The following is an 11,341-nucleotide window of genomic DNA, read 5'->3' as shown; positions in this document are numbered from 1 at the left end:
GTATGTGTGCACGTGAAGCAGACCCCTCACTTAGATGAGAAAAGAAACAGAAGTAAAAGAATGTAGTCATTTTAATTATTTTGAGCGTGATCATTAATACAGTACAAATCCAAAGGACTGATATCAGCAGTAATGGCAAAGAAACTCAGAGTATAACACTAGGGCTCTATGATCCATTTAAATTCTAAGCCTGGGAAAAATGCTGCAGTAGTATAATGGCACATAACTGTGGGTTTACTGAAAAAAACTGAAAAATCCCCAAGTAACAACTGTCTTGCTTTCACTAGTTCCGAGTCTTAATTATAAATATTTTGGCAGAGAAACTGCTTGAAAGCTGTAATGTGTGATATGAAGCCATGAGTACAAATACAATATACATGAAACAGAGTTTTCACAGGAAACTGCATGCATAGATAACATGCAATTTGTTCACAATTTTAACAACAAAAAGCAAACAAACAAAAAACCTTAGGAGCACTTATGAAACAGTGCCACCAATATAACTTTGGTACCAACACGTCACTATGCATTACAATGAAAGTGGACAGGGAAATATGGATAAATAAAAAGTGCATACAAGCATAGACACGCGAGAACCCGTAATCTCCTCCTAAACTAAACACCTCAGGTTTCACTCCTGATATACTAACCTAACCTGAGCAGCCATTTTAATTAAAACGAGGGAACACTTTTAAATAAAAAACTAAATTAAAAATAAAAATAAAACCACTGCATTGCCAAATTTGATGAAGAAACCAATTCTGACTAGTAAAAATGCTAATTTAAGATACCTGTAATTTATTTTGAATAGCTGTTATATGCATTCAGATAATATACAATTCAGTTTTGACTAGTAATATACTGATGCCTAACTAAAATTGTCAGGTCAAAATTGTTGTATTTCTGGAACTGCAGTTCATACTGCAGATATGTAATTCATACTACTAAAAATGTAACTATAGATGAGGGCGTACAATTCCTTGCAAATCAGCAATAACATATGACAAGTCAAAATTTTATTAAGGATATGTTCTAGCTTTATAGTGCTATAGTTCTGATATTACTACTTTCATAGTTTGAAATTAGAATTTCTACAAGGAAAATCACAGATATCTTAAACTTGCATTCTTACTATTATCCTGTATTTAAAAAAAAAAATCATCATCCATAATTCCATTGGAGTAATGGAGTAGGATATCGTTCATGAAGACATAGTAACTTACATTTTGCCCTGGTCACTTACAGTTGAAAGCAAGATCAGTTAGAGTTCTAATTACCACCTTCTGCTTTATGGGCAATTCTCACTGGTGGATCTACTGCAACTAAATAAACGGTCTGTAAGTATAAGGTGCTTAACATGGATATAAACACATAATCTGCCTTTTGTGTCCAGACTACACTGTTAGAATCAGCCCAACGTTCTACTGCACGAATATGACTTACTGTGATTATCCTTTAATGTCTGACTAGTGCAATTAGTTTCTTTTTTAACATGTTCAAACGTTTGTAGACCTCTGTCCAGCTAAGACTTTTGATAAACTGCTTTAAAAACATCAGTATCTATAATGGCAAATTTTACAGATTCTTCATTTACTTTTCAGAAGCAGTTTTATATACAGGTTTTAAAACAGCACTGCAGTAGTTTAACCCTCTTATGTTAATGTACAGTTCAAGGTTGCTGTTGCCAATGATGTTACATAATTAACGTGAACTGAATTTAATCCAAATGATTTTCAGACTAACTTCTGTTTCAGCGAAGATGTGGCATACATATTTCCAGAGTAACTTAAACAGTCGTCGTTTAAAGAGCTGTTGCCCCTAGAGCATCACAGACATAATCAGACATGGATCTAAGTATTTTAGATTAATAAAGGAGTACTGAGATTATGGCTATTCACCCTCTTTGTTAAAGTTTAAGATCATTATCAGACGTATTTAAATGCTCTGTCATTAAAACTCTCCTACTTCAACTGCTACCTAGTGCAACCTACAAAAGCCCGGTCAGCCATCACCTACACCCACTCATCCCACATCAAACAGACTCTTAAAAAAAAAATAATGTTACAGTGGGGTGCATATGGGAGAAAAAGCAAGATGGCATCAATGTTGGCATCGGATGCTTCCAGGCGCATGCTGCTGAGTCAGTGACACACACTGTCAGGGTGGAGAGGGCACCCACACTGAAATCTGGCAAGCGACACAAAAGGGGTTCACGTAGCTCGACATACTTGAGTGTAGCAATAGCAGTCAGTGGTGATGCCTGGTTGCTGTGGACAGAGGGCAGAAGGTCAGGCAGAACTAGAAGCCGATTTTGCCTCTGGTCATGGAGTAGCCTAGTTTGGCCTCGTTGTTGATGAAGGACATGATGCCAAGGTAAGTCTCTATCAGGAGGGGCCGTTCCAACAGCAGAACACCGTTGGCTCGTCCTGGGATGGGGAACTCCTTGTGGGCCTTCTTCACAGCCTGGATCAGCTGAGTTTTGAAGTTCTCGAGCTAATGGATCAAACTGTTAGGTCACTGGAAATAATCTAGGAGTTCCTAAAAGCAACATAATCATGCATTGTGAGCTTAATGGTGAGACGCGATACGCATAGGGTTTAGAGCTCGGGCATGAAGAAGATACAGTACTGTGCAAAAGTTTTGGGCACCTGTGAAAATTTGAATAAAGAAGAAAGTCATCACCGCAATATTTTTTGCTGATCTCAATATTGCCCTTTGTGTTTACTTAATGAGAAGAGACCATTAAGATGAATTGTGGTCTTTGTCAACTTTGTTTTATTATATATATATATTATATATATTAACTTTTTTTTTATATCCCTGTTCCTAAAGATTGGAATATCAAAATAATCTTAGTAATTAAAAGCACACTGCTCCTTAAGACAGTGTATTTGCATTGTTGTGCTATTATATTAGAATTATATCAGTGGCATAAAATGGTCCTAAAGTTACAATTATATCGTTTAGTGTGACAGTATATTTTCCAAAACAAAATCGTGACAAGCCTAATAAAACACCTCTTATCTGGGCAGTATGGTTTTGTGTTTACTGATTCATTAAAGCATCTCCAAAGCAGTATTATTTAGGCCCGAAACATACACACAAAGACGCAAATGCAGACTGGGTTTCACATAGTGCTGGTCGATATGGTGGAAATATTGTATCACGATATTTTAAGATATTTTTACAATATACAATATTTATTACAATACCCATGAACACAGATGAAATGCATCTGTAGCGACAGATTCTTAAAAACTGCTATTCAAATACTGTCCCATGTGCTGCACATCCATTTAAACCAGTATAATTAATCTGTCCATTAAGAAATGTGCAGTTGACCAGTGTTCTTTAATCACTGACCAGATCCTAGATATGCTTAGAAAAGCCTATTGTGTATCACCACAACAACCTTTATGACAATATGATAAAAAGTGTCATATTGCCTCCCTTTAGCGTCAACGTAGGTGCTTTTAAAAATCCGTCAGGACACATTGGCCCAGCGTTGGCATTAGCATTTGTGTACTTGTGTAGATAGTTTCTGGCCTCATAGTTATCCAACACCTGGTTTGGTAAATCAGTGCTTGTGATCTGGTGATGCAATGGAACACATTCAGTAGATGGAACCAAGCTTTGTACTTCAAACTAGCTCACAGTACCTGTTTACCGATGTTTACCTGCATCTGTTCCAGTGCAATCTGGCCTTTTTACAAGCCCAAACTCTCCTATTGCTGAGAGAAATGCTTTTAAATAATGTGCTTAGGTGGCTTAAACATTTGCACAGTACTGTACATAAACTATCGTTTGTCAAAAATCACTGAACAGCTGAAGGATTTCAATTTCATCTTCGTAAATCTGGTAATGTTTTTAATACACGCTGCATGGAGTACGATTTTAGCAGGGCAGAGCATTTAGAATTCCCCACGCTTACCTGGCAGAGAGATGCCACCTTTTCATCAGCATGGGCCATAGGGTGCTTTGTGAAGGTGGCGTAGGGCATGTCTGTGGACCAGGGGTTCCAGCGGTTTAGGAAGGAAGGCCTCGGCCGTTTATCCCACTGCACACGGATACCACTTCCTTCTCTCCTTCACACAGACATGCATACAGACACAGATAGAGAGATGATACCGCTTAGACAAATGACTAAAGTGGAAAACTTCCTCCTTTTTTTAAGGTAGGATACCTTGATATTTTAGGCTCTAGCAAATGTATTTATTAAACAGATGCAAAATTAAATCTCAATGCAAAAACTTCAAAAACAGACGTTTATGAAACTTTTCCCCTCCCTCACAGGTGAGTCTTACTTGTTGAGAGATTTGGGAGGAAACTCAAAGTCCCCGATTGAAATTGTGTCCACAGCGTTTAAGGAAATCCTGATGACCTGTTGACATTGCAGGTTTATGAAGTCATATTTGCAAACTAGCAAAGACCTGCAAAACAGCACAGCACAGCAGACAGGAATGAGCAGATGAGCGGCCTTGACTAATACAATCACATGAATGTGAAGTTGAATTCCAGCCTCACCTCTCTGTTATCAGCACCAGTCTCTCCTTTTCATTGTTCCAGTGATCAACTCTGCAGAGGAAAGCAGGCATGAATACAAGCTGCTAATAGTGGCTAAATGCATAACTTATGCACACAATTCCATTGACAGAATGCATAATTTTACTTGCTCATGCTCGTAAACCTATACGCTTATTTTTCGGGTTTGCAAAGGGTTTTACTATATGTAGAAGAAAATCCCCAAACGAGCTCACCTGAAATAAACACGGATTTCTCAGTTTTAAGTGATGCTGATAAAGATGAACATAATCATGTAATTAAATTTTATGTAATTTAAGTATTTTCTACAATTCTACACAAAATACACTCATCTTGCACACTGCCTATATTATGTTTTAATAAACAACACATTTGTAAACTAAATAAAACTCATTTTAAATAATGAATTATTATTGTTTCATTATTTTTATTTTCTGTAGTAGAATTCTGTCTGTAAGGTCTGTAAGGTTTGTACAACTTTAATGTGTATTAATTACTTCTAAAACATTCATTATTAATGATTATGGGTATTATCAGCACTATTGTTTTTATTGTTGTTAATAATAATAGTAATAATAATAATAATAATAATAAATAATTATAATTATATTATTATAACACATCAGTAACTAATACTAATTACTATAATCAATCTTGTGGGTACATATAGGGCCTTAGAACTTTCTTCTGAACAGTTCTTCTAAATAAAATACCAATCACATACACAATGTGAAGTGAAATACCACAGGACAAGATGAATGAATCCACCAATACTTATGGTTACACACAGGGCCCAGCCCATTCCTTTCATCCATATTCTAATCATCATTCCCATCAGCTACGCAATTCACTCCATCAGCGCTTCACTGAAATAAGCCCACCTCAACCACCAAGGAGACCTATTTTACATTTTATGAAGGAGATTTATGTCAAAGCATTACAGTTCTATTAACCCCTTAAACAGCCCATTATTACATATTCTATAACCAGGGAATAGCTCCACCAGTTTATACAGAAGTCCCTGTTGTTACTGAGTAACACACCTTAGTGTGTAATAAGCCTTTCTGCATTAAGGGGTTATTGTTGTTATTTTGCTGTGCCCAGGACAAAACTGCTATGATCTGATACTGGCTTGACAAGGATCCAGAAGCCCAGTATAACACTGCAAGAATAATGAAATAATAAATAACTGCAAGAAAAATTGAATAACAACCTTGTATATAGTATTTGAAGAATTGAGAAGAACTGACATGTATTTTAGCCTCTTCTTTTGAAATGGGACGTAACATATTTATTAGATACAACCTTTAACAGTTTTAAAAGTTTGTTGATGTGGGATATGGGAAGGAAAATACACTATTCATTATTCAACCATTATTATTATGATTATTGTTATTATTATTATTACTATAATTAAATCCAGAACAACATTTTTAGATAAACTGATTGCTGATACCTACAAATGTAAAAATAACTAAATAAATATAAAAGTAACACATTTATACAAATACATTTCACTGATGTGCCTCGTAAACATCACTTGACTTGACTCAAAGTACACAACCAACTTATAACACATTAATTACATATTAATATATATTATAAGTCATAACAACATTCACCATCATGATCATATAAATGCTTCATTGGTGCCAGAAAGTTTATTATATGCAGAACCCCTGATACTATGAATTATCCATACCAGCGATTGTGTGTTACTGATATATCGTCCAGCTATAAGCTGAACGCAAAACAACCCACTGAATTCTACATCGATTTCATAACTGTTAGACTATTTGTTTAATAACTTGGTGGGGTAAGGGAAGAGGACAACACTCACTCTGCCAAGAGCCAGACACTTAGAACCTCCCCATCTTCTGAAGGCAAGGCCACTGTGCGGATATCGTTCACTGCCTGCTCTATAGTTCCTGGCTGTGGAGGAAAAACACAGGCTTAGGATCAAATTCCTGACACTGTTCTTTTATACAGTGCTAACGTGTTAATGTGTTTTCAGAAGCTTCAAACTAAACGTGGAGCGTTTTTAACCAGCTGTGTTTAATCTAGAGTCGAATAGATGTTACAGAAATTAACATCAGGTTTTCCTAATGTTAAGAAGACAACGTTTTCTTCTGGGTTTTTTTTGGGATAGTTATGGTTCGGTCATGTTAAGTGTGCTAAGTGGTGCTTTAGTGCTTGTCTGTAAAAATATTGCGGAAAGAAAGAAAGAAAGCTCTGTCTAAAAACCAGGACAATCCAGAGGAAAACCACCACTTCTAGCAGACCATGCCTCGTAATTTAACTGGTATACATGGAACTCAGTAGAAAATTTGCCTACATGCTAGTGTGGAATAAAGTTTGTAGTAGGGCTGGCCGATATGTAAAAATTATTATATTTTATCACATTATTTATTCATTTATTTCTCTGCTTTCCCACTTTTCCTATATATGTCTACCCTTCTTATATTCTAGTTTTTTTTATTATTATTATTATTACTATTATTTTATTTATTCAATAATTGCTCTTTGGGTGTAACTGGGACCTTAAGATCTCAATTTTGTTCCATCCCATGTACCACATGTGACGCGAATGACAATAAAGTCTCTTTGAATCCCTGAATCCTTAAAGACATTTTTCACGATACACAATATTTATCACCACAAACGTGATCGCAGACAAAATGCATCAGTAGTGACACATTTTTAAAAACTACCATCTAATCACTCTCCTATACTGAGTACAGTGAATTTTATTCAAAATATGCTGCAGTTCATCCAGTTAAACCAGACTAATTACCCTGTTTGTTAGTGTTTATTAAGCACTGACGAGATCCTTACTATGTTTAGAAAAGCTTATTGTGTATCACAACAACAAACTTTATCACAATATGATAAAACAGTCCTATTGCCCAGCTCTACTTTACATGCAGTGGACTTTAATCTTATGGGCTCATAAAGCTAATGTCCTTGTTAATGTCGGCCTAACGCATCGACACTCTGCTGCAGCTCACACACAAATCAACTCTCAAGCACATAAAGCTAAAAATACTAATATCCAACCTGAGTGATACTGTTTATCATCTCAACATTAAAATATTATAGAGTTTTTTATAGTTTTTATGTGAACATTTTAAATGGATCATTCTGCTCTTTCATGTATGCACTGTTAACTATCTGTTAACTCTTCTATACGAAACCTAAGCTGCAAAAACTTGTTGAAATGTCTTGTTTTTGAGAAATCATAAAACACATTTTCATACAGCTATGTACTTCAGCCCGGACTGCTGTGTGCTTAATCACAGGGCAGCCAATCAGAACAGAGCTCATTAAGATATCAGTCTTAAGTTTGATAGTCTTAAGTTTAATCACAGGGCAGCCAATCAGAACAGAGCTCATTAAGATATCAGTCCTTTAGTTTAAGACTGTGTTCTGTGTTTCTTTGTTACTTGTCATACGTGTTGCTCTCACCAAGACAAATTCCTTGTATGGGTAACATACTTGGTGAAATAAAGAGATTCTGATTCTGATTCTGATTCTAAAGGAACAGTAAAAAAACAGACTGTTTAATTGGAAGGCTGAATTAAATAAATTGGCCTCCTAAAAGTGTTTGTGTGTTTCTAGAGAATAAATCCACACAGTCGTAGGTGGACCGCAAAGAAATACAAAGAGGTAGGATACTGGCCCTTTAGAGTGGATCACTGACCTACAACTGCTTTTCCTTTAGGACATCATGCCATCATTACAGCAGTAAGCACAATCAGCAATCGAGGGCATCCTATGCATCTTCTGCAGGTAGCAAAAAGGGATTAGATCTGTGCTCTGTAGCTACCCACTGCTAAAATAATGGACCTGGAATTAGTGATTAGCCTCTTGGATGTGAGTCCAGCTCCTAAATAAATAAATAAATAAGATATATAGATGGACAGGACAGTGCTGAATGTGTATCTGAAAAAAGGATTAGTCACTGTGTACTAGACACACAGACACACAGACAGACAGATGTGTAAGTATATGTGTAAGATGTGCAAGTAGATAGATTGACAGACAAATCTCTCTCTGTCTTTCTCTCTATCTATTTATATATGTATATATATATACATATATAAATAGTCTATATGTCTATCTACCTACAGGTGTGTAGGTAGATATGTAAATATATAAATATGTAGGTAGATATGTAGATCGATAGGCACGTAAATAGATAGACAGATCAATATGTAGGTAGGTAGACAGATAGACAGACAGAGAGATTGGTAAATATGTAGATACATAGACATGTATCTAGATAGATAATCTAGATACATCTAGTAAATAGATAGGTGGATAGGTAGTCAAGTGGGTAGGTAGATATGTAGATAGATAGACAGACAGATAGACAGACAGACAGACAGATAGACAGATAAAAAGACAGACAGACAGTTGGACAGAGACAGACAGACAGATAGATAAACTGATTGACTGACAGATAGACAGACAGACAGACAGATAGATAGATAGATAGATAGATAGATAGATAGATAAAAAGACAGACAGTTAGACAGACAGACAGATAGATTGATTGATTGACAGATAGATAGATAGATAGATAGATAGATAGACAGACGGACAGACAGACAGACAGATAGATAGATAGATAGATAGATAGATAGACAGACAGACAGATAGACAGATAGATAAACTGATTGATTGACAGATAGACAGACAGACAGACAGATATATAGATAGATAGATAGATAGATAGACAGATAGATAAAAAGACAGACAGTTAGACAGACAGACAGATAGATAGATAGATAGATAGACAGATAGATAGATAGATAGATAGACAGATAGATAGACAGACAGATAGACAGACAGACAGATAGATAGATAGATAGATAGATAGATAGATAGATAATAAGACAGACAGACAGTTGGACAGAGACAGACAGACAGATAAACTGATTGATTGACAGATAGATAGATAGATAGATAGATAGATAGATAGACAGATAGATAGATAGACAGATAGATAGACAGATAGATAGACAGATAGATAGATAGATAGATAGATGGATAGACAGACAGATAGACAGACAGATAGATAGACAGACAGACAGACAGATAGATAAACTGATTGATTGACAGATAGACAGACAGACAGACAGACAGATAGATAGATAGATAGATAGATAGATAGATAGATAGATAGATAGATGGATAGACAGACAGACAGGTAAATATGTAGACAGGTTCTCAGTTCTGAGACTATGGTGGGTTCACTTCCACAGCTAACTGTTAAATGGCTAATCTTCACTTATCTGACAGTTAGCTGATAAACCTACAATACATTTGAGAGCGAGGAAGGCTGGATAACAGCACATGTAGCTCCTCTCCTGAAATAACAGCAGACCTGCAGGACGGGATGAAGCCACGCTCTGGGGGAGCTAATAATACTAACGGTAATGAAGGCGCTTAGCCAGCTAGCTACAGTCCTTAGTTAGCCCGGAGACTCAGGGCTGGACACTGGCAGGCTCTGCGCTCTTACCCTGAACACGAAGTAATCCTTCACCTTCGCCTGCATCGTTGGGTTGTGGACGTGAAAAGGCGTGAGTTTCTGGAGCGGGGAGCAGCAGGCTACTGACGCTACTTCAAAGCCTCGGCTCTGGCGGGCCGCAGGCGGCGTGAAGGCAACCTCCACCCCGTCCTCCACCTCGGCTGCGTGCAGCACTGCGGCGCCGGGACTCTCGGGCTCTATTGTGTCGTTCAGTTGAAGCATTATAGCGGAGAAAAAGTGCAGGAGTCGATGCCAAGCTTAAAGACTCAGCTCTGACCGCCGTTAAACAACACTGGAGTAGCTCGAATGGGCTGTTTCTAGCAGGAGACCACGACCACCACCAGCAGCTCCAGAAGCTTGTTTTGCTTAGTGAGAGAAACACCCACCTGCTCCACTCCTCCAGCGCGAGGCTATTTCCTTAAAGGGCCCATATCATACAGGCTGCGTGTGTGTGTTGTTTTACCCCCCTGTCTCCCCTAAACTCATTTCATGGCTTCCCCCCCCCTCAGAATAAAACAGGGGTGGTCACTCTGGCCTGTAGACTGATGAGTGTAGGCTCATGGATCTCTGGCCTCTATGGATCTTATTTAGGTTGGAAACACTCCTTATAACTGGAATGAGGGGAAACAGCAGTAAGACAGCATAAGACAGGTTTACAGTAAATAGGCTTGACTAAAGAGCTGTGGGGTAGGCAGTGGAGGTGGAGGTGGAGGTGGAGGTGGAAATCTGATATCTGAGGAGCTTCATGCCCCTGAGAGCTGCATATGCAGCATCACACAAGGCTGGTAAACATGTAATGGATGCAGTAGTATTGAGACGGTTTCGGCCTAAAGCATTTTATTTTCCAAAGTTATTCATGGTAGAGAGATAGACAGACAAACAGGAACAGGACTGGAACCCCTGTGTGTGAAAGTCCATGTAAGTCCATGCTATTTGCCGGCCCAGCTGTTCTGACTACAACTTAAACCATAGCAAAGCCAGAGTCCAGCAGTCTTGGTCTTTGCTCAGACCATTGCTGCATTTTACACTCAAAAACAAGCGGAAGACAAAAAGAGGAAGAAACTGAAGTGCAGCGAAAACAGAAAAAAGAGGAAGCAAGTAAAACGAAGAACAGCACAGCACCTGTGAGAAGAGCAGCCTAACAGAACCAATGGAAGAACAACACAAGTGGAGGTTTCCTCAGTGTAACATTACCATGATTTTTCTACCTCCGAAACCAGAGGTCTCCAACCCTCTGCCTGGAGCGCTACACCCTACAGGTTGTAA

General features: G+C 37.7%; 1 protein-coding gene across 1 annotated transcript; it reads right to left on the bottom strand.

Annotated features, from left to right (window-relative positions):
- Nucleotides 1-53: 53 nt before the first annotated feature.
- On the bottom strand, nucleotides 54-10,535 carry tprg1l (tumor protein p63 regulated 1-like). Its single transcript, XM_072682312.1, has 6 exons — nucleotides 10,067-10,535; nucleotides 6,383-6,474; nucleotides 4,525-4,575; nucleotides 4,305-4,430; nucleotides 3,932-4,085; nucleotides 54-2,493 (listed from the first exon to the last, which is right to left on the bottom strand). Exons 1-6 carry the CDS (start codon nucleotides 10,295-10,297, stop codon nucleotides 2,299-2,301), a joined length of 849 nt encoding a protein of 282 aa, XP_072538413.1. The 5' UTR covers nucleotides 10,298-10,535; the 3' UTR covers nucleotides 54-2,298.
- Nucleotides 10,536-11,341: the final 806 nt, after the last annotated feature.

This window comes from Salminus brasiliensis, chromosome 6 (genome assembly GCF_030463535.1).
Source record: "Salminus brasiliensis chromosome 6, fSalBra1.hap2, whole genome shotgun sequence".
NCBI classification, from domain to species: domain Eukaryota; kingdom Metazoa; phylum Chordata; class Actinopteri; order Characiformes; family Bryconidae; genus Salminus; species Salminus brasiliensis.
The sequence above is the reverse complement of the archived record's forward strand: the minus strand, read 5'-3'. Positions and strand labels throughout refer to the sequence as shown.

Bases quoted from the DNA above. Each gene is read 5' to 3' on its own strand.
- tprg1l (XM_072682312.1), bottom strand. From the start codon at position 10,297: ATGCTTCAACTGAACGACACAATAGAGCCCGAGAGTCCCGGCGCCGCA. The intron at 4,086-4,304 runs GTAAGACTCACC...GTCTGTGTGAAG, and splicing joins CCTCCCAAATCTCTCAACAA to GAGAGAAGGAAGTGGTATCC. The intron at 2,494-3,931 runs GTAAGCGTGGGG...TTGATCCATTAG, and splicing joins AGGTGGCATCTCTCTGCCAG to CTCGAGAACTTCAAAACTCA.